The following is a 27010-nucleotide window of genomic DNA, read 5'->3' on the forward strand; positions in this document are numbered from 1 at the left end:
TGTTTAAAAGATATTGCGATACTAGTCTACTTTATTTTCTTCAACTTCATTGGTAAAATTCCCATGATCCAAAAATGCTTCCTTTAGAAATTAAGATAAATAGGAAAACATACTATCAGTTTGAAAATCATGAACAGCTACAGGAAACGCCGGTTTAAAAAAAAAAAAATGACCTAATAGCATGCTGTCCGATAAACAATGCTGGTCACTTCTGATTCCTTCTCCTTTCAGGTTCACGAGAAACAGTCAATTTAACGTCAGCAAAGATATGCATCCTTTTGCTATACCACCCGGTCTTGTCAGGTCACATCACTGAACTGTAGGTAATAACTACAAGGCAGAACACTACTTCAGACGATCCGTGTACAATCTCACATCAGTTAATTTTAACTTTCCATGTGGAAGATGTCACGCATACACGCTCTGCCTGTTCGGCTAACTTTCGCACACACGGAGGACTTGAAGATCTCCGGACACAACGGCTTTGAGTTTTCCCCAGGGCATCTCAAACACGCTCTGGCGATGGCCGGGGCGTCCCACCACTCCCAGTCTTCGCCCTCTCCACAGCGCGGGGGTCTTGAGGGGCGCTGCCTCGCTAGGCTGCAGGAGGAAGGGGCGTGACGTGGCGGGAACTCCCGCGTGACGTCACGCGGGCTCCCGGCGGGGCGGGCCAGGCCGCCTGACCTTCCCCCTCCCCCGGAAAAGCGCGGGCTGCCCTGAGGGGCCGGTTTCCCGCCCGGCGATTGGCTGTGTGGTGGAGGAAAGGGGTGAAAGAGAAGCGAGCAGCTGTGAGTTCACAGTCTGGAGGGTGTCCGCTTCCTCGTCGGGGCTTTTGGGAATCTCCAGGCAATCTTGGAAGCTGTGAGTAGGAGAACCTCCTTCCCCCAGCCCGAAGCGCTAGATCGTGGCGCTGCTTCCGGTTGGGACTGAAGAGCGCGCGCTAAGCGACCAGGTTTCGCTCCCGGGGTGGCGGTGGCCGCAGGGTTCCCGGGCTGCGTCTGAGGAAGTAGGCTGGGGCCAGGCTGTACTAATACAATGGGCCAGAGGGAGGACGAGCTCGCTTTCCATTCTGCTCCCTTCGTCTCCCGCGCGGCTTGAAGAGCCTCCCAGCGCCGAGCCTGCCTCGCGCATGCGCCGACCCCGCCCGCGTCAGTCACGCTTTTCCCTGCCGAGCGTTTTCGTGAGGTTCAGCCGCGAAACCTGCCGGCGCTGGTGAGAGGTGATGGATGAGGGTCCTGCGACCAGGGCTTCCACATTCACTCCCCCAGCAGTTTGTCTTGGACCCTTGTGTGACCTCGACTTGTGCTGTGACTGGCAACAGATCTTTCATTTGTTTTCACTGAAGTACCTTTCGTGTCAGTTTACTTGTAAACACCTCAGCATTATAGCTCTTTTATAGATAGGACTTTTTTAAAATTTTAACTTAACCATACCATTATCATAACCAAGAAAATTAACGGCTGTTCCCTGATATTATCTAAAATTCAGTGCATGTTCCGTTTTCATTGCCTGGAGAAGTACCTGATCTAAATATTTGAAAAGCTTAATAAGAATGTATTTTTAATATTTCTGTAATGCTTTGCAGTTTACCAGGTAGCTTCACCAAAAGGTCAGCAGTTCGAATCCACTAGCAGCTATGGGGCAATCTTACTCTGTCCTGTAGGGTCTCCATGAGTCAAAATTGACTGGATGGTAGGTTTTCACACATAATCGTGCTGTCTTTAGAAATGTCATTGCTTATTTTAGTCTTCCTCAGGGACCTCAAGAAATCGATATCGAGAAACAAGTCAGTTTGGGCACTTGTTAGTAGTGGTAAGGCATTGACTAATAAACCAGGTGCGAAGTTTAAGTAGACTTGTTAATCATTTTACTTTTTTAGTGGTAGCATGGCCTGTAGTTAATGGCTTCAGTTCAAGAACACATTTAAATATTTACTACTCCATTTGCACTTAATAGCCTGTTGCTACCTTCAGTGGCTGCAGGAGTAATAATAACTTAATCATTTACCTTTACTCTGAGACAAAGTAGCTTTACCCTAATGGCCTTATTCCTGTAAATATTAAATGTTTTATATTCATAAATCTTACCTGTATCTGTATCTTGCTCACCAACTTCCCTTCTTATGAGAAAGCTATACAGCTTCTCACGTGTGCTGATACTTAAATGATCTGCCTTACTCTCTTATAATTTATGTGTCTTTATGTTTGTGAGTACTTGTTTAAAAAAAAAAAACAGAAAACCAAACCCACTGCTGTTGAGTCGATTTTGACCCATAGCGACCCCAGAAGATTTCTGTCATGGATTGAATTATGACCCCCCAAAAATGTGTGTATCAGTTGGGCTGGGCCATGATTCCTGGTATTGTATTATTTTCCTATACGTTGTAAATCCTGCGTCTGTGACGTTAATGAGGGAGGATGGGAGGCAGTTGTGTTAGTGAGGCAGGACTGAACCTACAGGATTGGATTGTGTCTTGATGCAGTCTCTTCAGATAGAAAAGAGAGAAGTAAGCAGAGAGACAGGGGACCTCATACCACCAAGAAAGCAGTGCCAGGAGCAGAGTGCATCCTTTGGACCTGGGGTCCCTGCACACAGAAGCTCCAAGTCTGGGGGAAGATTGATGAGAAGGCAGACAGAGAAGGCCTTCCCCTGGAACTGACACCCTCCATTTGAACTTTTAGTCTGCTTTACTGGGAGAAACTAAACTTATCTTTGCTAAAGCCATCCACTTGTGGTGTTTCTGTTATAGCAGCCCTACATAACTAACACAATTTCCAAGGCTGTAAATCTCAACAAAAAGCAGACTGCCACATCCTTCACCTGAGGAGCAGCTGGTGGTTTCGAATTGCTGACCTTTCAGTTAGAAGTGGATTCTTTAGCCACTGTGCCACCAGGGCTCCTGAGTACTTTTTAAGTCAGGAATATTTCAGGGTGTTTTTCTGGTTTGGGGTTTGATATGTTGTTGCACCCTACATCAATCCAAAAATAAAACAATACATTTTTTATAATGTGAAATGAATACTGACCATGGATGATTAAGAACCATTCATTAATAGAATCCTTCAATTTAACAAGAACCCTGATGGCTCAATGGGTAATCCCTCGGCTGGTAACCAAAAGGTTGGTGGTTCGAACCCACCAAGTGCTTCGTGGGAGAAAGATGTAGCAGTCTGCTTCCATAATGATTTACAGCCTTGGAATCCCTATGGGGCAGCTCTACTCTGTCCTATAGGGTCACTGTAAGTTAAATCGACCCCATGGCAAAGGTTTTTCGATTTAGCATCATTTTAGGTAATGGCTTCTTTCTAGAAGGAATAAGATAAAATTTACCCGAAAATTTAGTTTAACTAAAGACCAAATAAGGAGCCCTGGTGGCTCAACGGTTAAGCCCTAGGCTGATAACCAAAAGGTTGGCGGTTTGAACCCACCCCACAGGGCTGTTCTGTCTCGTCTGTCACATGGGGTAGCTATGAGTTGATGGCACCTAGCAACAACAAAGGCCAAATTACTGAAATCAGGGCTTTTCTCATCTTAATCATCTTCTTTCCTCACCCCCCCCACACATTTTCAGTTTCAAGTGGACGTGTGTTTCTTCTATGACTGTAAATCACATAAAAATAAATGCAAAATTTATTTGTGTTGTGATCTGTTGTTTCAGGCATTTCAGCTGTCTCCAAAGACAACTTCATGCTTACATAATGTAACAGAAAGAGTCATAAATCATTAGGCAAAGAGAAGCGTGAAGCATATTCAGCAAGATGAACATCTCTGGAAGCAGTTGTGGAAGCCCTAATTCTGCAGATATATCTAATGACTTTAAGGAACTTTGGGCAAAACTAAAGGAGTACCATGATAAAGAGGTTCAAGGTAAAAACTTTTCTCAAATACTGATTTGAGAAGTATTCATACTATATTTTTTTGAGACTTGTAGTAATAACTATAGTAATAACTAACTTTGTGCAGTAGTTTTATGTCTTTATAGAAGTGAGAAATGACTAAGTTCAAAGAGCTGATCATTGTGTGACCTTGATTACTGTAATTTTTTTGTGTTTCATTTTTACGGTTGAGTTGTTATTTTTCAGCTGTTGGCAATTACTACAGCACATAGTTCTTGCACAATTTGTAGTTACTTACTTGTGGTAATATGTATAAAAAAAAAAAGTGTAGTGGAAAAGGTATAAAAATTGGTGTCCGAAGACCTGGATTTTAGTTCTGATTTTATTCACCTACTTGCTCTGTGATCTCAGCCAAGTCACTTAACCTCTAAACTTAATTTTCTTCAGAAAAATGGGCGTTTATTCACAGGATTATTTATAGACGTACTCTACTTAAGTCATTTAACAACCCATTGGAATACTGTTTGCTGTTAAGCATTGAAATACAAAGGTGAATGACAGTTTACCTTCAAAGAGCCTGCAGTCTAACAGAGATAGAGTCATGTAAATATAATTACAGTACAATAAAATAAGAGCTAAAAGGTTTGTATAAAGTGCTTTGGGTAGAAAGAGGATTGAGCAGTTGTGCTTGGGAGGAGTATATATTGTGTTAAAATATACTCCATATAAAGAAGCTTTCTATTAAAGCTAAGCTCAAGGTTTGATACTAAGTTTTAATATGCTTTATCTAATTCTGTGATATTAACATAACATAGTTTTTCCATGTGTGGGGAATGCTTCATGTTATATTTGTTTTCTTGGTTACCTGTTGCAACCATAGGTTTAATAGTAAAGTGCTTTATAGCTTTAACGTTACACCGGAGTGCCGTTAAAACATGATCTACCTGAGTCCAAGGTATAGTATGTGGGTCTGTGTTGGAGCTTTCCCATGGAAAATTTAGTTTCTGGCAAAACGTCATGATAATAGCCTCATCATTAATTAATGAGTTCTGAAACGTGAACCCCAGAAGTAATTTTCTTACAAGCCCCAGTTTACGCAGAGGCACTAGTTTAAGAAATGTTTTTTGGGCAATTAGGTGCTTGGGTGGTACAAACAGTTTGTACTGGACTACTAACCAAAAAGTTGGCAGTTCAAACCCAGAGGCTCCTTGGAGGACAGGCCTGGTGATCTGCTTCTGAAAGATCACAGCCTTGACAACCCTACGGAGCAGTTGTGCTCTGTAACACATGGGGTTGCCATGAGTTGGAATCAACTCGACAACAACTAACAACAAAAACAACTATGTGTCAAACCTTGTGCATAAGAATAAATCATATATAATCTTATTTTTAAGAGAATTTCTAGTCTAGAATTGTAATGCAGTGTATTACCTAGAAACATGAAGGAAGAACCAGGTGTGTGTGTCTCTGTGGCTTGCTGTCAGGCCAGGCTTTACAATTCTATTAAGTCTCATTAGCCAGACAAATAATATGGTGGGTGGGAAGAGAGGGAATATTCTGAGTAAAGAGAATAAACAACATGTGCATAGGTTTGGAGATAAGAACTTGGTATAGCTTTAATAGAGGGATTGGGGTGGGTAATGGGAGCTTGTGGTGGCAGGGGTGGCTAGGAGATGGTGTCAGAAAGATAGACCTGTCCAGACTGTATAAGTTAGTAAGTGCTACGCTAAGGACATTGTCGTCATGTCTGGTCTTTAAGTCTAAAATTTTTGCATTGGCTGCTTACTTCCAGTGATTAGGAATTGATGTAAGCAGTGCTGTATTGAGAAAGAGGCCATGTGTTGTAGTGGTTAAGGTCGTGAGCTCTGGATCTAGATTACCGGTATTTGAAAGCCATTTCTGCAACTTGAATACAGGTGGTGACCTTGTTACTTAACTTTACAGTGTCTCAGTGTCCTCATTTATAAAATGGAGAAGCTAATAATACCAATCTCATATTGTACTAAATAGGTTAACATGGAAAACATTTGGAATAGTGTCTTGACACGTAGTAAGCAATATATGTGTGTTAGTTCTAACTCGTTCTAAGCATCAACTTAATGTATTATCGTTGCCTGCCGTGGAGCAACTCAGCTATATACAATGGGATACTATAGAAAAGTTTTAACAGAGGCTTTACATAGTGGCTACTTTTTATTATTCCTTTTAGTTTTTTTTTTTTTTTACTGCTAATTTCTATTAGGCAACAGAAAGGGGATGGCCAAAATGACAAATATGAGAAAATTTAATTGGTTAAGAAATCTTAAAATTTCTTACTCTCCACCTTGTAGTTTTTGAATCACTAGCTGAGGTAAACATTCAAAACTGTCTTTAATTTTTTCATTCTGAAAGGTTGGAGTTTAACTACTCCTTTACCTGGACCCTTTTACTGCTCTACTATGCTCATTCTTAATAGATTATACTGGTCCGTGCTTCCATTAAAGTCCTTTTCCAGCATAAAAGGCCTGCTGATGCATCACATAGCCATCAGCTGGTTGTACTGTGGTGCTCGTATATTGCTGTGATCCTGGAAGCAGGGTCACCCTTGGTGAACAGGTTTCAGCGGAGCTTCCAGTCCAAGACAGACTAGGAAGGAGAACCTGGCAGTCTACTTCTGAAAAAAAATTAGCCAGTGAAACCGTATGAATAACAGCGGAACAACGTCTGATATAGTGCCAAAAGGTGAGCCCCTCAGGTTGGAAGGCACTCAAAATACAGTTGGGAAAGAGCTGCCTTCTCAAAGTAGAGTCGACCTTAATGACGTGGATGGAGTTAAGCTTTTGGGACATTCATTTGCTGATGTGGCATGATTCAAAATGAGAAGAAACAGCTGCAAACATCCATTAATAATTAGATAATGGAATGTACGAAGTATGAATGTAGGAAAGTTGGAAGTCATCAGAAATGAAATGGAATGCATGAAGATTGATGTCCTAGGCATTAGTGAGCTGGAATGGACTGGTATTGGCCATTTTGAATCAGACAGTCATATGGTCTGCTGTGCCAGGAATGACACATTGAAGAGGAATGAGATCACATTCATTGTCAAAAAGAATATTTCAAGGTCTGTTCTGAAGTACAACTCTGTAAGTGATAGGATATTATCCATACGCCTACACAGGAGACCCGTTGATGGGACTATTGTTCAAATTTACACACCAGCTACTAAGGCCAAAGATGAAGAAATTGAAGATTTTTACCAACTTCTGCAGTCTGAAATTGATCAAACATGCAGTCAAGATGTGTTGATAATTACTGGTGCAGTCAGAGTGCAGTAGTATTAGGAATCCAGATATCGATGGGGTTATTATTGTTTTATTCATTGTTTTTTTTTTTTAACTTAATGGTTTTTTCTAGAAAAGTCAAAACAAAGTAAACAGTGAAAAGTTATCATTTATAAGCAAACAGGTAACCACTTTTAAAAAAATAATTTAATATTGTTGAGAATATGCATAGCAAGACATGGACCATTTCAAGTTTCTACAGTGATACTGATTGCATTCTTCCAGTTGTGCACGCATTCTCACCTTCCTTTTCTGAGTGGTTCCTCCCCCATTAACGTAAACTCACTACCCCTAAGGTTCCCATCTAATCTTTTGAGTTGCTGTTGTCATTTTGATACCACACAGGTAGATCTTAAAAGAGCGTAATGATCAACCCAGACATTCGTTACTACTTAAGCTAAGCTATTGTCCATTTTTTTATTCCCATTCTTTTTTTTTCTTTGTAAGCTTTACTTATTTTGTGGTTGTTGTTGAGAATATATACTGCCAAACATACACGAATTCAGTAGTTTCTGCATGTACAATTTAGTGGCATTGATTACATTCAAGTTGTACAACTGTTATTACCTTTTTTTCTGAGTTGTTCCTCCCGCATTGACAGGAACTCAATGTCCCCTAAGGTTCCAATCATATATTCCAGTTGCTGTTGTCAATTTGATCCCATATACGTAGTTCTCAAAAAGAGCATAATGATCAAGACAGATATTTTTTACTAGTTAAACTATTGTTCAGCTTTAAGATGACATCAGGAAATATTTTTGGTTTAAGGTTTAAAGATTATCTCAGGGCAGTAGTTTCAGGGGTTCATCCAGCCTCCATGGCTTTAGCAAGTCTAGACTCCATGAGAATTAGAAATTCTGTTCTGGCAGGGCCAAGGTGGCAGAGCAGTCAGATGCTTCCGGTGATCCCTCTTACAACAAAGACCCCAAAAAACAAGGGAATAAATCATATATGACATTCTAGGAGCTCTGAACATCAAAGACAAAGTTTAGGAATTGGACTGAATAGCAGGGGGAAGGAGAGATGGTTCAGAAGCAGCAAGGGGTTGCCAGATCTGTCCCAGTGGGAACCAGCACCCTGCAGGCCGGATTGCCTGGCATGCCCAGTGAGGCAACCAGTGGCATTTGGGACGAGTTTTCCACATTGGGAGAGACCGAGCAACAGAGAGTCTACTCAAGCCTCCAGAACCAGTGAAGAAGAACCAGTGAAAAGCAGTGCTCAATTGTAAAAAGATAAGTATATCCATCTAATCTACTGCAAAGATTGGAAAAACACCCCATTTGGGAAGAACCTCTCTCCCATCACCTGCTCCCTCCCTGCCCTGCACTGGGTCCGGGCTTTTTCCATCTGTTGCCACTTCCCCTGGGCCAGAAGTAGGAGTTGTCACGCACCATGAGCTATTCTCCCAGCCTTGGAGAGGGAACGAATTAACAGACAGGAAAAGATAATCTGCCAGCTCCCCTAAGCTGGGAACTCAGGGCAGGCACAGCTTCTTAACTAGGCACAGACATAAGGGGCCCATGGCCTTTGAATGCCTTTCACCCCTGCATAGACATGTGTGGGCCCATTTGAACAGTGTATGCCCTCATTAGCACAGTATAACAGGGTATATACTTAGTACCTAGCTTCACTGTATCAGCTGTATGGTGGAGTGGTAGGTTCGTGACATTCGACGTCTCTCTGCCTATTAAGCAGGGTCCTCACCTATCCACATCAGGGACCTGAGTACTGGTGGCTGCACCCACACCACCTACCACCTGTGGAAGGGGTCCAAGAATAAGTACTTCCTCCTAGTCCTTACAACAGCATTGGATGCCCATAATCTGGCTGCAAAACTCACCCACCTGCGCGCTCTAGGGAACAGGGACACACTCTCCTCCCAGACACTTGGGTAGCCGTCAGCCCCCTGCCTTGCTCTGCATGTGACCCCTTACTGCAGCCAGATACTTATACCTATTCCAGTCACCCTTGCCCATCTAGGAATGTAGGTGAAAGGCTGAACCACACACTTGGTGACGACTACCTGGACACATGAGCTGATCCATACAAAAAAAGTAAACGGATTCCTGGGCTCATAATACCTAGTTACAGATCTAACCACCTGGTGACAGAACGTTAGAGCTTCAAAGGCACCGATAACCAAATTAGTTCACATGAGCAGACCATTTGGGCAATTCAAAACGAAACAAAACAAGAAGCTAGGACACAGTAAGCAGACATAAAATAAATAAATGTGATAACTTCTTGATGGTTTTGAGGCAACAGTCAACATCAAATCACATAAAGAGGCAAACCATGATGGCATCAGCAAGCTCCTGAAACAGATCTTTTGGAGGAAGAGAAATTCTTGGAATTGCTGGAGGTAGAATGCAAAAGATTAATATACAGAACACTGCAAGAGATTAGAAAGGAGATCAGGCAAAATGGAGAACAAGCCAAGGAACACACAGATAAAGCAACACAGGAACTTAAGAAGATTATGGAAGAGCAGAATGACAAGCATTCATAGAGAGAAAGCAAACAGAAATCCAGAAGATTAACAGTAACATTTCAGAATTAGACAACACAGTAGCAAATCACAGAGCAGAAATGAGGCAGTGGAAGTCAGAATTAGTGAGATTGAAGATAAAGCATTTGACACCAATTCATTTGAGGAAAAGTCAGATAAAAAAAATTAAAAAAATGAAGAAACCTTAAGAATTATGTGGGACTCAATAAAGAGGAATAACCTGTAAGTGATTGGAGTACCAAAACAGAAGGGAAAACAGAAAATACAGAGAGAATTGTTGAAGATTTGTTGGCAAAAAACTTCCCTGGTGTCATGAAAGATGAGAGGATATCTATCCAGGATGCTCATCAAAACCCACACAAGGTAGATCCTGAAAGAAAGTCACCAAGACATATTATAATGAAACTTGTCAAACCAAAGATAAAGAGAGAATTTTAAGAGCAGCTAAGGATAAACAAAAAGTCATCTACAAAGGAGAGTCAGTAAGACTAAGCTTAGACTACTCAGCAGAAACTGTGCAGGCAAAAAGGAAGTGGGATGACGTATATAAAGCCATGAAAGAAAAAAATTGCCAGCCAAGAATTATATATCCAGCCAAACTGTCTCTCAGATATGATGGTGAAATTAGGGCATTTCCAGATAAACAAAAATTTAGGGAATTTGCAAAAACCAAACCAAAATTACAGGAAATACTAAAGGGAGTCCTCTGGTTAGAAAATCAGCAACATCAGGTAACAACCCCAGACTAGAACACAGGACAGAGCAACCAGATATAAACTCAGAGAAGTCACAAAAAGAAATCAAAGCTAAAACACAGGAAATAGGGAAACAGACATCAATATGTAAAAAGATGACAACATTAAAACAAAAAAGAAGGACTAAAAAATGTCATAGATCTCAAAATGGACCAAAGACCGAAATATAAAATCTAAATCGATAAAGATCACAGAAGAGAAAATAGGGACAATGCTAGAGCCCAAATACATGGCATAAACAGTATACAAAACATTACTAAAAATGCAGAAGACAAACCAGGTAACTGGGAGCTCCTAAAAATCAAACACCTATGCTCATCCAAAGACTTCACTAAAAGAGTAAAAAGGCTACCTACAGACTGGGAAAAAGTTTTTAGCTATGACATTTCTGATCAGCGCCTGATCTCTAAAATCTACATGATACTGCAAAAACTCAACTGCAAAAAGATAACCCAATTAAAAAATGGACAAAGGATATGAACAGGCACTTCACTAAAGAAGACATTCACGCTGCTAACAAATACGTGAGGAAGTGCTCACGATCATTAGCCATTAGAGAAATGCAAATCAAAACTACAATGAGATTCCATGTAGCTCCAGCAAAGCTGGCGTTAATCAAAACAATACAAAATAATAAATGATGGAGAGGTTGTGGAGAGATTGGAACACTTATACACTGCTGGCAGGAATGTAAAATGGTAAAACCACTTTGGATATTGATTTGGCACTTACTTAAAAGACTAGAAATAGAACTTCCATACGATCTAGCAATCCCACTCCTTGGACTATATCCTAGAGAAATAAGAGCCTTTACACGAACAGATATGTGCACACCAACAGTCACTGCCGCAGTGTTCACAATAGCAGAAAGTTGGAAGCAACCAAGGTGCCCATCAACAGATGAATGGGTAAATAAATTATGGTATATTCACACAATGGAATACTACACATCGATGAAGAACGATGGTGAACCGTGAAACATTTCATAACGTGGAGAAATCTGGAAGGCATTATGCTGAGTGAAATTAGTTGCAAAAGGACAAATATTATATAAGACCACTATTATAAGAACTGGAGAAATAGTTTAAACAGAGAAGAAAATATTTTTTGATGGTTATGAGAGCAGAGAGGGAAGAAGGGAGAGAGAGGGGTTTTCACTAGATAGTAGATAAGAACGATTTTAGGTCAAGGGAAAGGCAACACAGTACGGGAGAGGTCAACACAACTGGACTAAACTAAAAGCAAAGAAGTTTCCTGAATAAACTGAATGCTTTGGAGGCCAGCAAAGCAGGGGCTGGGGTTTAGGGACCATGGCTTCAGGGGACATCTAAGTCAATTGGCATAATAAAAGCTATTAAGAAAACATTCCTCATCCCGTTTTGGAGAGTGGTGTCTGGGGTCTTAAATGCTAGAAAGCAGCCATCGAAGATGCATCGACTGGTCTCAACCCACTTGGAGCAAGGAAGAACACCAAAGACACAAGGTAACTATGAGCCTAAGAGACATAAACCAGAGGCTATATCAGCCTGAGACCAGAAGAACTAAATGGTGCCTGGCCATAACCGATGACTGCCCTGACAGGGAGCACAACGGAGAGCCCCTGAGGGCACAGGAGAGCGATGGGATTCAGGCCCCAAATTCTCATAAAAAGACCAGACTTAATGGTCAGACTGGGACTAGAAGGACCCCAGAGGTCATGGTTCCCAGACCTTCTGTTAGCCCAAGACAGGAACCATTCCCGGGGCCAGCTCTTCAGACAGGGATTGGACTGGAATATGGGATGGAAAATGTTACTGGTGAAGAATGGGCTTCTTGGATCAAGTAGACACATTTGACTGTGTTGGCATCTCCTGTCTGGATGGGAGATGAGAGGGCAGAGGGGGCCAGAGGCTGCCTGAATGGACATGAGGAGAGAGTAGAGGGAAGGAGGGAGTGTGCTGCCTCATTAGGGGGAGAGCAATTAGGAGTGTATAGCAAGGTTTATATTAATTTTTGTATGAGAGACTGACTTAATTTGTAAACTTTCATTTGAAGCACAATAAAAATTAATTAAAAAAAAATTGAGTCAAAAAATAAAGTCCTGGGTGAAATAGTTAACAGTTACCTTAGAACAAAAATAAGGAGGTAAGAGGGCAGGGAAACTAGATTACTGGAAACAGAACAACCAGAGTGGAAATAATGAGACTATTCATGCGTTGTGAAGAATGCAACCAGTGTCACTGAACAATTTGTATAAAAATTGTTGAATGGGAACCCAGTATCCTGATCTGCTGTGTAAACTTTTATTAAAAAGACAATAAAGTATTATTTAAAAAAAATGAAAAAGAGGGATTAAAAAGTGTCATAGATCTCAAAATGGATCAAAGGCCTACATATAAAATCTAAAATGATGATGATCATGGAAGAAAAAATAGGAACAACGCTAGGAGCCCTAATACATGGCAGAAACAGTTTACAAAGCATTACTAACAATGCACAAACACCACAAGTGAAACCAGATAACTGGGTGCTCCTAACAGTCAAACACTTATGCTCATCCAAAGACTTTACCAAAAGAGTAAAAAGATTACCTACAGACTGGGAAAAAATTTTTGGCTACAACAAATCCAATCAGTGTCTAATTTCTGAAATCTGCAGGATATTGCAAAACCTCAACAACAAAAAGAGAATTAATTAAAAAATGGCAAAGGATATGAACAGGCACTTCATCAAAGGAGACATTCAGGAAATGCTCATGATCATTAACCATTAGAGAAATGCAAATCAAAACTACAGTAAGATAACATCACACCCCAACAGGGCTAGCATTAATTCAAAAAACACAAAATAATACATGTTGGAGAGGTTGTAGAGAGACTGGAACACTTACAGCTGGTGGGAATGTAAAATGATACAACCACTTTGGAAATCAATTTGGTGCTTCCTTAAAAAGCTAGAAATAAAAGTACCATACGATCTGTCAATTCCACTTCTTGGAATATATCCTAGAGAAATAAGAGCCATCACACAAGTAGATAATGCACATCCGTGTTCATTGCAGCACTGTTCACAATAGCAAAAAGATGAAAACAACCTAGGTGCCCATCAAGGGACGGATGGATAAACAAATTATGGTATAGTCACACAATTGAATACTACATAGCGATAAAGAATCACGATGAATCCGTGAAACATCTCATAACATGGATGAATCTGGAAGGCATTATACTGAGTAAAATTAGTCACAGATGGGCAAATCTCCTGAGACTGCTATTATTAGAACTCAAGAAAAGATTTAAGCACAGAAGAAAACATTCTTTGATGGTTACGAAGGTGGGAAGGGAGAAGGGTATTCACTAACTAGATAGTAGATAAAAATTACCTTGGGTGAAGGGCAGGACAGCACACAGCACAGGGGAAGCAAGCACAACTGGACTAAACCAAAAGCTCGGAAGTTTCCTGAATACAAGCAAACAGTTTGAAAGACAGAGTAGCAGGGGTGACAGTCGGGACCATGGTTTCAGGGACATCTAGGTAAATTGGCATAACGTTTGTTAAGAAAATGTCTGTGGGGACCATGGTCTCAGGGAACATCTAGCTCAATTGGGGTAACATAGTTTATAAAGAAGATGTTCTACATTTTACTTTGGTGAGTAGCGTCTGGGGTCTTAAAAGCCTGTGAGTGTCCATGCAGGATGCTCCACTGGTCTCACCCTTTCAGGAGCTAGGAGGAATGAAGAAAACTAAAGATACAAGGGAGAGATTATTCCAGAGGACTAATGGACCTCATCTACCATGGCCTCAACCAGACTGAGTCCAGTACAACTAGATGGTGCCCAGCTACCAAGACTGACTGCTCTGACAGGGATCACAATTAAGGGTCCCTGACAGAGCTGGAGAAAAATATAGAACAAATTCTAACTCAAAAAGAAAGACCAGATTTGCTGACCTGACAGAGACTGGAGAAACCCTGAGAGTATTGCTCACGGACACCCTTTCAGCTCAGTAATGAAGTTACTCCTGAGGTTCACCCTTCAGCCAAAGATTGGACAGGCCATAAAACAAAACGAGACTAAAGGGGCACATTAGCCCAGGGAAGAGAACTAGAAGGCAGGAGGGAACTGGTAATAGGGAATACAAGGTTGAGAAGGGAGAGTGTTGACATGTCATAGGGTTGTTAACCAATGTAATAAAGAATATGCATACTGTTCAATGAGAAACTAGTTTGTTTTGTAAACCATCTAATACAATAATAAAAAAAAAAGTATGGATGGTACAAAAAAATTTAAGAAAAAGAATGTTCTGCATCCCATTTTTGTGAGTGGTCTAAAAAGCTAGCGAGCTGCCATCTGAGATACATCAATTGGTCCCAACCCACCTGGAGCAGAGGAGAATGAAGAACACCAAAGACACAAGGAAAATACGAACCCAAGAGACAGAAAGGGCCACATAAACAAGAGACTCCATCAACCTGAGACCAGAAGAACTAGATGATGCTGGCTACCACCAGCGACCATCCTGACAGGGAACACACAGAGAGTCCCTGACAGAGCAGAAGAAAAGTGGGGTGCAGAAATGAAATTCTAGTAAAAAAAACCAGAGTTAATGGTCTGACTGAGACTGGAGGGACTCTGGAAGACATGGCCGCCAGACTCTTTGTTAGCCCAGAACGGAAACTGTTCCCAACCCAACTCTTGCGACAAAGACTAGACTGGAGTATAAGACATAAAAATGGTACTCATGAAGAGAGTTCTTCTTAGCTCAAGTAGATAAGTGACACTAAATGGGCACCTTGTGTCAGGAGGTAGATGAGAAGGCAAAATAGGACAGCAGCTGCTTGAATGAACACGGGAAGTCTGAGGTGGAAAGGAGGAGTGTGCTGTCACATTATAGGGAGAGCAACTACGATTACATTACAATGTGTGTATAAATCCTTGTATGAGGGACTAATTTGAACTGTAAACTTGTTGTCAGGTGCCGTCGAGTCAGCTCCAACTCATAGCAACCCTATGTACAACAGAACGAAACGCTGCCCGGTCCTGTGCCATCCTTACAATCGTTGTTATGCTTGAGCTCATTGTTGCAGCTACTGTGTCAATCCACCTCGTTGAGGGTCTTGTCTTCCTCTTTTCTGCTGGCCCTGTACTCTGCCAAGCATGATGTCCTTCTCCAGGGACTGATCCCTCCTGACAACATGTCTGAAGTATGTAAGACGCAGTCTTGCCGTCCTTGTTTCTAAGGAGCGTTCTGGTTGTACTTCTTCTAAGACAGATTTGTTCGTTCTTTCGCAGTCCGTGGTATATTCAATATTCTCCGCCAACACCGCAATTCAAAGGCGTCAGCTCTTCTTCGGTCTTCGTATTCATTGTCCAGCTTTCACATGCATATGATGCAATTGAAAATACCATGGCTTGGGTCAGGCGCACCTTAGTCTTCAAGGTGACATCTTTGCTCTTCAACACTTTGAAGAGGTCCTTTGCAGCAGATTTGCCCAATGCAACGTGTCTTTTGATTTCTCAACCGCTGCTTCCATGGCTGTTGATTGTGGATCCAAGTAAAATGAAATCCTTGACAACTTCAGTCTTTTCTCTGTTTGTCATGATGTTGCTCCTTGGTCCAGTTATGAGGATTTTTGTTTTCTTTATGTTGAGGTGTAATCCATACTAAAGGCTGTGGTCTTTGATCTTCATTAGTAAGTGCTTCAAGTCCTCTTCACTTTCAGCAAGCAAGGTTGTGTCATCTGCATAACACAGGTTGTTAATGAGTCTTCCTCCAATCCTGATGCCCCGTTCTTCTTCATATAGTCCAGCTTCTTGTATTATTTGTTCAGCATATAGATTAAATAGGTATGGTGAAAGAATACAACCCTGCCGCACACCTTTCCTGACTTTAAACCAATCAGTATCCCCTTGTTGTGTCCGAACAACTGCCTCTTGATCTGTGTAAAGGTTCCTCATGAGCACAATTACATGCTCTGGAATTCCCATTCTTCCCAGTGTTATCCATAGTTTGTTATGATCCACACAGTCAAATGCCTTTGCATAGTCAATAAAACACAGGTAAACATCCTTCTGGTATTCTCTGCTTTCAGCCAGGACCCATCTGACATCAGCAATGATATCCCTGGTTCCACGTCCTCTTCTGAAACCAGCCTGAATTTCTGGCGTTTCCCTGTTGATACACTGCTGCAGCTGTTTTTGGGTGATCTTCAGCAGAATTTTGCTTGTGTATGATATTGTTCTATAATTTCCACATTCAGATAGATCAACTTTCTTGGGAATAGGCATAAATATGGATCTCTTCCAGTCAGTTGGCCAGGAAGCTGTCTTCCATATTTTTTGGCATAGGCGAGTGAGCACCTCCAGCGCTGCATCTGTTTGTTGAAACATCTCAGTTGATATTCCATCAATTCCTGGAGGCTTGTTTTTCGCCAATGCCTTCAGAGCAGCTTGGACTTCTTCCTTCAGTACCATCGGTTCCTGATCATATGCCGCCTCTTGAAATGGTTGAATATCGACTAATTCTTTTTGGTATAATGACTGTATATTCCTTCCATCTTCTTTTGATGCTTCCTGCTTCTTTTAATATTTTTGCCACAGAATCCTTCACTATTGCAACTCGAGGCTTGAATTTTTTCTTCAGCTCTTTCAGCTAGAGAAACGCTGGGCGTGTTCTTCCCATTTGGTTTTCCATCTCCAGCTTTTTGCACATGTCATTATAATACTTTATTTTGTCTTCTCGAGAGGCCCTTTGAAATCTTCTGTTCAGTTCTTTTACTTCATCAATTCTTCCTTTTGCCTTAGCTGCTCGACTCTCAAGAGCAAGTTTCAGAGTCTCCTCTGACACCCACCTTGGTCTTTTCTTTCTTTCCTGTCTTTTCTGTGACCTCTTGCTTTCTTCATGGATGATGTCCTTGATGTCATTCCACAACTCGTCTGGTCTTTGGTCACTAGTGTTCAATGTGTCAAATCTATTTTTGAGATGGTCTCTAAATTCAGGTGGGATATATTCAAGATCATATTTTGGCTCTCATGGACTTGCTCTGATTTTCTTCAGTTTCAGCTTGAAGTTGCATATGAGCAATTGATGGTCTGTTCCACAGTTAGCCCCTGACCTTGTTCTGACTGATGATATTGAGCTTTGCCATTGTCTCTTTCCATAGATGTAGTCAATTTGATTTCTGTGTGTTCCATCTGGTGAGGTCCATGTGTATAGTTGCCGTTTATGTTGGTGAAAGAAGGTATTTGCAATGAAGAAATCGTTGGTCTTGCAAAAATTTTTCATTCGATCTCCGGCATTGTTACTATCACTAAGGCCATATTTTCCAACAACTGGTCCTTCTTCTTTGTTTCCAACTTTGGCGTTCCAATCGCCAGTAATTATCAATGCATCTTGATAGCATGTTCAATCAATTTCAGACTGCAGCAGCTGATAAAAATCTTCTATTTCTTCATCTTTGGCCCTATTGGTTGGTGTGTAAATTTGAATAATAGTCATATTAACTGGTCTTCCTTGTAGTCGTATGGATATTATCCTATCACTGATAGTGTTGTACTTCAGGATAGATCTTGAAATGTTCTTTTTGATGATGAATGCAACACCTTCCTCTTCGAGTTGTCGTTCCAAACATAGTAGACTAAATGATTGTCCGATTCAGAATGGCCAATACCAGTCCATTTCAGGTCACTAATGCCTAGGATATCGATGTTTATGAGTTCCATTTCATTTTTGACGATTTCCAATTTTCCTAGATTCATACTTCGTACATTCCAGGTTCCAATTATTAATGGATGTCTGCAACTGTTTTTCTCATTTTGAGTCGTGCCACATCAGCAAATGAAGGTTCCGAAAGCTTTACTCCATCCACGTCATTAAAGCCAACTCTACTTTGAGGAGGCAGCTCTTCTCCAGTCATCTTTTGAGTGCCTTCCAACCTGGGGGGCTCATTTTCCAGTACTGTATCAGACAGTGTTCTGCTGCTATTCATAAGGTTTTCACTGGCTAATGCTTTTCAGAAGTGGACTTCCAGGTCCTTCTTCCTAGCCTGTCTTAGTCGGGAAGCTCAGCTGAAACTTGTCCTCCATGGGTGACCCTGCTGGTATCTGAATACCGGTGGCATAGCTTCCAGCATCACAGCAACACAGAAGCCTCCACAGGACGACAAACTGACAGACACATGGGGGAAACTTTCACTTAAAGCACGATAAAAAAGAAAGACCTACGGAACGCAGTTCTACTCTGACGCACATGGGGTTGCCATGAGTCAAACTGGTGGTGTTGTGGCAGAGCTGGGGTGGCTATGTGGCCCGTTTTTGCCAGGTGAGATGTAAGAAATGGGAATGGCTAGAAGGGCTTCTGGCAATGGGTTTTCTCCTTCATAAGAGGAGGCTCTTGAGGATAGCCCCTTTGGCCTCTTCCTTTACTTCCTCCTGTTGAATACAGTGTATAAGGCCTAAAGGGCAGGAGTGGTGACAGCCATTTTCCTTCCCTGATACTCAAGCTGGAGGCTGAAAATCAACAGCTAAGATTGGTGCAGAGGAAAGATGGAAATACCCTAGGTTCTTGAGGGCAACACTGAGCAGCAGAAGGCCCAACCTTTAAACTTTTTATTAAGTTAACAATAAATGTCATGGTTTAAAAACTTCTCTATTGGCAGCAACTACAGTAATCATCTATGCAACCCAACCCTTAGTCAATGTGATTTTTTCCATCACCATAACAAACTCAGTACTCCATAAGCAAGAACCTCCCTTCTTCCTCCCTCTTGCCCGTGGTAAACTTAGGTCTCTATATGCCTCTTTTTGCCTTTTTATGTAGGTGAGGCCATATAATTTTTGAATTGGTAAAAGTTGTGTGACAGATATATTTACAACAACAGCAAAAAAAAAAAAAAAAATTAAGTAGCTGTGGAAGCTGCTTAAGTACAGCCAAACACCTCATGGGATTTGGTTTCTTGGTTTTGAGGCTTAGGGCCATGGTTGCCTAGGACATTCCAGTTAATTGGCCTAACAACATGTTTAGTGCTTCTGTTCTACCTCCTAGCTCTTTGCATAGTGCCTGGGGTCTTAAAAGTTTGCAGGCATCCACCCAAAGCTCAACAATTGGTCTCTATTCACCTGGAGCAGCAGAGGAAGAAGGAGAGTCAGGAATAGGAGGAAGATATGGAAAGTGTGGCTAATTGCCTCCGTGAGCAACTGCCTCCTTTGCCATGAGACCTGAAGAACTAGATGTAGCCCAGCTACCATTACTAAACATTTTAATCAAATATTCCATAGAAGAATCCTAATCAAAAAGCAGAAAATGCAAAACAGAATTTCTTTATTTGTCCTTTTCTGATTGCCTTATTTCACTCAGCATAATGTCCTCCAGCTCCATCAACACTGTAGCATGTATCAAGACTTCATTTCTCTTGCCAGCTGAGTAGTATCCATTGTATGTATGTATCACATTTTGTTTATCCAGTCATCTGTTGGTGGACATTTAGGTTGTTTCCATCTTTTGGCTATAATGTATTGTGCTGCAGTGAACATTGGTGTATAGTTCTTTTTGAGTCTCTGCTTTTAGGTCTTCTGGGTGTATACCTAGGAGTGAAATTGCTGGGTCATGTGGAGTTCTGTTTTTAGTTTTTGAGGAACCACCACACTGTTTTCAACAACATCTGTACCATTGTGTATTCTAGTCGGCAGTGGATAAAGTTTCCAGTTTTCCCACATCCTTGCCAATATTTGTTGTATTCTTGGGGTTTTTGTTTTGTTTTATCTTAGCCATCCTAAAGAAAACAAAACAGAAAACCACTGGTGTCAAGTGGATTTCAACTCATAGATTAGAACTGACCCATAGGGTTTCTGAGTCTGTAATCTTTATGGAAGCTGGCTGCCACATCTTTCTCCCATGGAGCAACTGGTAGATTTGAACCACCAGCCTTTCAGTTAGCAGCCACAGCACCACCAGCCTCCTTTTAGCCATCCTAGCGTAAGTGAATGGTATCTTATCGTGGGCTTGATTTTTATCTCTCTGATGGCTAATGACATTGAGCATCTTTTCGTGTGATTGGTGGCCATTTGAATGTCCTCTTTGGTGAAATGTCTATTGATGTCCTTTGCCCATTTTATGATTGGGTTATTTGTCTTTTTGTTGTTAAGTTGTCAAAGTTTTGTGCATATTTTGGTTATTAGATTCTTATTAGATGTATGGCTTTGGAAAATACTTTCCCGGTCGGTAGCCTGTCTTTCCACTTTTTTTGTAAAGGCTCTTGATGACTAAAAGTTTTTAATTTTTGTCAGGTCCAATTTATCTATTTTGCTTTTGCCATTTGTGCTTTTGTTATTATATTAGATTATCTAAGCCTTACAGCACTGCCACTGTGTTTTTTCCTAAGAATTTTATGGTTTTAGTTTCCACATTTAGGTCCTGAATAAAATTTTGAATTTGTTTTTCTGTGTGGTGTGAGGCATGGATCCTATTTCATTTTTCTAAATGTAGAAATCCGGTCTTTCCAGGCATTGTTTGAAGATGCTCTTCTTTCCCCATCAAACAGACTTAACATCCTTGTCAAAAATCAGTTGATTATAGATGTGTGTGTTTCTTTCTGCACTCTCAGTTCTGTTCCATTGGATTTATGTGTTTATTGTCATACCACTGCCAGGCTGTTTTGATTAATATAGCTGTGTAACATGTTTTAAAATCAGGAATTGTGAGTCTTTCAAACAGATAACTACTTTTATTATTTTTGTGTGTACATATTCTTCCAGACTTGTTTTCTGAAGCATGAATATACATTATTTTTAGGTAAGCTTTATGATTTTAATCTTAGAAAATTTTACGTATATACAAAAGTAAAAAAAAAAAAGTGAAGGAAAGGAACTCCTATATTACCCATTGCTCAACTTCAGCTATTGTCAGCACATGGTCAGTGTTGTTTTACCTATATTCCACATTCTGTATTCCTACTCCTCTCAGTTACATTGAAGTCCTTAACATAATTTCATCTATAAATGCTTCAATATGTGTCTTAGTCGTCTAGTGCTGCTATAACAGAAATACCACAAGTAGATATCTTTAACAAAGAGAAGTTTATTCTCTCACAATCCAGTAGGCCACAGGTCCGAATTCAGGGTATCAGCTCCAGCTTCTTCTCTCTGTCGACTCTGAAGGAAGGTCCTTGTCATCAGTCTTCCTCTGTCTGGGAGCGTCTCAGCACAGGAACCTCAGGTCCAAAGGACGCACCCTGCTCCCGGCACTGCTTGCTTGGTGCTATGCGGTCCCCAACTCTTTGCTTGCTTTACTTTCATCTCTTGAGAGATAGGTGATGCAGGCCAAACCCCAGGGAAACTCCCTTTTCGTTGGAGCGGGGAGATGACCTGAGTAAGGGTGGTGGTAACAATCCCTCCTAATCCTCTTAACATTAGAATCACAACATGGAGGACAGCCACACAATAGTGGTAATTATGGCCTAACCAAGTTGATACACACATTTTTTGGGGGGACACAATTCAATCCGTGATAGTGTGTATCTTCTTTTTTCAATAAAAAATGCTGTCACCAGGGAGGCGGGGCCAAGATGGCGGACTAGGTGGATGCTACCGCGATCCCTCTTGCAACAAAGACTCGGAAAAACAAGTGAATCGATCACATATATAACAATCTACAAACTCTGAACAACAAACACAGACTTAGAGACGGAGAAAGAACAAATACGGGCAGACAGCGATCGTTTTCAGAACTAAGAGCCAGCGTACCAGGCAGGTGACCTTCGGAGCCCAGGCTGGGGCAGAGCCCAGGGGGGCAGACGGCACAGACAAGGGGCCCAGCCCTACCTCCCCCAACCCATCCCGGGAGGAAGTCTAGCTGGTTGGCACAGGCGGCGTAGCGGCGCAGCCGGTGGGAGAAACACCCGGGAGGCAGTTGCTGATCTTGGAGCAGGGAGAGGAGCGTCCCAGCCGGGGAGCTGTCCCGCTGGGAGTTCGGCGGGAGGCGGGCGAGGCGCGAGCGTGGGGATCACCTATATTTCCCTAAAGCGACCCCGGGGGGGGCCCCCCAGACGTTCATGAGGGCCACGTCCACCCAGTTCGCGCGGGCGGTGTGGCGCACTGGAGGGAGAAATCCCTGGGAGGAAGTGACCGGTCTTGGAGCGGAGAGAGCAGCGTCCCAGCCAGGGAGCCGTCCTGCTGGGATCTTGGCGAGAGCACGCGGGGCGTGAGCGCATTCCCCTGAATAGACCCCGGGGGCGAGCCCTGCTGTTCGTGAGGGCCACGCCCACCCAGTTCACGCGAGCGGTGCGGTACACCTGAGGGAGAAATCCCCGGGAGGAAGTGACTGGTCTTGGAGCGGGGAGAGCAGCGTCCCAGCCGGGGAGCCGTCCCGCTGGGATCTTGGCGAGAGCACGCAGGGCGTGAGCGCATTCCCCTGAATAGACCCCGGGGGCGAGCCCTGCTGTCCGTGAGGGCCATGCCCAACCAGTTTGCGGGAGCGGTGTGGCGCACCGGAGGGAGAAATCCCCGGGAGGAAGTGACTGGTCTCGGAGCGGGGAGAGCAGCGTTCCAGCTGGGGAGCCATCCCGCTGGGATCTTGGCGAGAGTGGGCGGGGTGTGAGCGCATTCCCCTGAATAGACCCCGGGGGCAGGCCCAGCTGTCTGTGAGGGCCAAGCCCACCCAGTTCGCACGAGCCGTGCGGCGCACCGGAGGGAGAAACCCCCGGGAGGAAGTGACTGGTCTTGGAGTGGGGAGAGCAGCGTCCCAGCCGGGGAGCCGTCCCGCTGGGATCTTGGCTAGAGCGGGCGGGGTGTGAGCGCATTCCCCTGAAGAGACCCCGGGGGTGGACCCAGCTGTTCGTGAGGGCCACGCCCACTCAGTTCTTGCGAGCAGTGCGGCGCACCGGAGGGAGAAATCCCCGGGAGGAAGTGACTGATCTTGGAGCGGGGAGAGTAGCGTCCCAGCCGGGGAGCCGTCCTGCCGGGATTCTGGCGGACAGGGGCGGAGCGTGAACGCGGGGATCAGCTCTATATTCTGTGGTGCTACATGCCTAGCTCTCTTATCCCTCCCCCACCCTCCCCAGGCGGCTCCATTAACATCCGAATACCCTGAGCCAGAAGGAGAATTCAGATAGGGATCTGACTGCATTTTTTTTTAGGTGATTACCTGGAAAATCTAGTTTCCCAGTGATGGCTCGGAGACAGCAGTCCATATCAAACCACATAAAGAAACAGACCATGACAGCTTCTCCAACCCCCCAAACAAAAGAATCAAAATCTTTCCCAAATGAAGATACAATCCTGGAATTATCAGATACAGAATATAAAAAACTAATTTACAGAATGCTTCAAGACATCACGAACAAAAGGCAGACTGCAGAAAAAGCCAAGGAACACACTGATAAAACTGTTGAAGAACTCAAAAAGGTTATTCAAGAACATAGTGGAAAAATTAATAAGTTGCAAGAATCCATAGAGAGACAGCATGTAGAAATCCAAAAGATTTAACAATAAAATTACAGAATTAGACAACGCAATAGAAAGTCAGAGGAGCAGACTCGAGCAATTAGAATGTAGACTGGGACTTCTGGAGGACCAGGGAATCAACACCAACATAGCTGAAAAAAAATCAGATAAAAGAATTTAAAAAAATGAAGAAACCCTAAGAATCATGTGGGACTCTATCAAGAAGGATAACTTGCGAGTGATTGGAGTCCCAGAACAGGGAGGGGTGACAGAAAACACAGAGAAAATATTTGAAGAACTCCTGACACAAAACTTCCCTGACATCCTGAAAGACGAAAGGATATCTATCCAAGATCCTCATCGAACCCCATTTAAGATTGATCCCAAAAGAAAAACACCAAGACATATTATCATCAAACTTGCCAAAACCAAAGACAAACAGAAAATTTTAAAAGCAGCCAGGGAGAAAAGAAAGGTTTCCTTCAAGGGAGAATCAATAAGAATAAGTTCAGACTACTCAGCAGAAACCATGCAAGCAAGAAGGGAATGGGACGACGTATACAGAACACTGAAGGAGAAAAACTGCCAACCAAGGATCGTATATCCAGCAAAACTCTCTCTGAAATATGAAGGAGAAATTAAGATATTTACAGATAAACACAAGTTTAGAGAATTTGCAAAAACTAAACCAAGACTGCAAGAAATGCTTAAGGAGATTGTTTGGCCTGATGACCAATAATATCAGGTACCAGCACAATACAAGGTCACAAAACAGAACGTCCTGATATCAACGCAACTCAAATAGGGAAAGCACAAAAACAAACAAATTAAGATTAATTCTAAAAAATAAATAAATAAACAAAATAATACACATAACAGGAAATCATGGAAATCAATAGATAAACGATCACAATAATCAAAAAGAGGGACTAAATATAGGAGGCATTGAACTGCCAGATGGAGAGTGATACAAGGCGATATAGAACGATACAAGTTAGGTTTTTACTTAGAAAAATAGGGGTAAATAATAAGGCAACCACAAAAAGGAATATGAATTCCATAACTCAAGAAAAACGTAACGACTCAACAAACACAAAGTTAAACATTATGAAAATGAGGATCTCACAATCTGCTAAGAAAAACGTCTCAGCACAAAAAAGTATGTGGAAAAATGAAAAGGCCAACAACACACATGAAAAGGCATCAAAATGACAGCACTAAAAACTTATTTATCTATAATTACACTGAATGTAAATGGACTACATGCACCAATAAAGAGACAGAGAGTCACGGACTGGATAAAGAAACACGATCCATCTATATGCTGCCTACAAGAGACACACCTTAGACTTAGAGACACAAACAAACTAAAACTCAAAGGATGGAAAAAAATATATCAAGCAAATAATAAGCAAAAAAGAAGAGGAGTAGCAATATTAATTTCTGACAAAATAGACTTTAGACTTAAATCCGCCACAAAGGATAAAGAAGGACACTATATAATGATAAAAGGGACAATTGATCAGGAAGATATAACCATATTAAATATTTATGCACCCAATGACAGGGCTGCAAGATACATAAATCAAATTTTAACAGAATTGAAAAGCGAGATAGACACCTCCACATTTATAGTAGGGGACTTCAACACACCACTTTCGGAGGACAGGACATCCAGAAAGAAGCTCAATAGAGACACGGAAGACCTACTTACAACAATCAACCAACTTGACCTCATTGACTTATACAGAACTCTCCACCCAACGGCTGCAAAATATACTTTTTTTTCTAGTGCACATGGAACATTCTCTAGAATAGACCACATATTAGGTCACAAAACAAATCTTGGTAGAATCCAAAACATCGAAATATTACAAAGCATCTTCTCAGACCACAAGGCAATGAAGCTAGAAATCAATAACAGAAAAACTAGGGAAAAGAAATCAAATACTTGGAAAATGAACAATACCTTCCTGAAAAAAGACTGGGTTATAGAAGACATCAAGGAGGGAATAAGGAAATTCTTAGAAAGCAACGAGAATGAAAATACTTCCTATCAAAACCTCTGGGACACAGCAAAAGCAGTGCTCAGAGGCCAATTTATATCGATAAATGCACACATACAAAAAGAAGAAAGCCAAAATCAGAGAACTGTCCCGACAACTTGAACAGATAGAAAGTGAGCAACAAAAGAACCCATCAGCCACCAGAAGAAAACAAATAATAAAAATCAGAGCTGAACTAAATGAAATAGAGAACAGAAAAACAATTGAAAAAATTAACAAAGCCAAAAGCTGGTTCTTTGAAAAAATTAACAAAATTGATAAACCATTGGCCAGACTGACTAAAGAAAAACAGGAAAGGAAACAAATAACCCGAATAAGAAACGAGAAGGACCACATCACAACAGAGCCAAATGAAATTAAAAGAATCATTTCAGATTACTACGTAAAATTGTACTCTAACAAATTTGAAAACCTAGAAGAAATGGATAAATTCTTAGAAAAATACTACCTACCTAAACTAACACATTCAGAAGTAGAACAACTAAATAGACCCATAACACAAAAAGAGATTTAAACGGTAATCAAAAGACTCCCAACAAAAAAAAGTCCTGGCCCAGACGGCTTCACTGCAGAGTTCTACCAAACCTTCAGAGAAGACTTAACACCACTACTACTGAAGGTATTTCAAAGCATAGAACAAGACGGAATACTACCCAACTCATTCTATGAAGCTACCATCTCCCTGATACCAAAACCAGGTAAAGACATTACAAAAAAAGAAAATTTTAGACCTATATCCCTCATGAACATAGATGCAAAAATCCTCAACAAAATTCTAGCCAATAGAATCCAACAACACATCAAAAAAATAATTCACCCTGATCAAGTGGGATTTATACCAGGTATGCAAGGCGGTTTAATATCAGAAAAACCATATAATGTAATCCATCACATAAATAAAACAAAAGATAAAAACCACATGATCTTATCAATAGATGCAGAAAAGGCATTTGACAAAGTTCAACACCCATTTATGATAAAAACTCTTACCAAAATAGGAATTGAAGGAAAATTCCTCAACATAATAAAGGGCATCTATGCAAAGCCAACAGCCAATATCACTCTAAATGAAGAGAACCTGAAAGCATTTCCCCTGAGAACGGGAA

General features: G+C 41.7%; 1 protein-coding gene across 3 annotated transcripts in view; it reads left to right on the forward strand.

The window, feature by feature from the left end:
* Positions 1-655: 655 nt before the first annotated feature.
* RBBP8 (RB binding protein 8, endonuclease) overlaps positions 656-27010 on the forward strand; it is a 132716-nt gene continuing 106361 nt past the window's right edge. For 2 of the 3 annotated variants that reach the window (XM_049900494.1, XM_049900493.1), the window contains exons 1-2: positions 656-861; positions 3659-3867. In XM_049900494.1, the coding sequence (XP_049756451.1) occupies positions 3759-3867 (109 nt within the window). In that variant the 5' untranslated portion in view covers positions 656-861; positions 3659-3758. Of the gene's footprint in view, positions 862-3658; positions 3868-27010 lie in introns of those variants that run through there. The other variant, XM_049900495.1, reaches the window with a different exon arrangement.

This window comes from Elephas maximus, chromosome 11 (assembly GCF_024166365.1).
Source record: "Elephas maximus indicus isolate mEleMax1 chromosome 11, mEleMax1 primary haplotype, whole genome shotgun sequence".
Taxonomy (NCBI): domain Eukaryota; kingdom Metazoa; phylum Chordata; class Mammalia; order Proboscidea; family Elephantidae; genus Elephas; species Elephas maximus.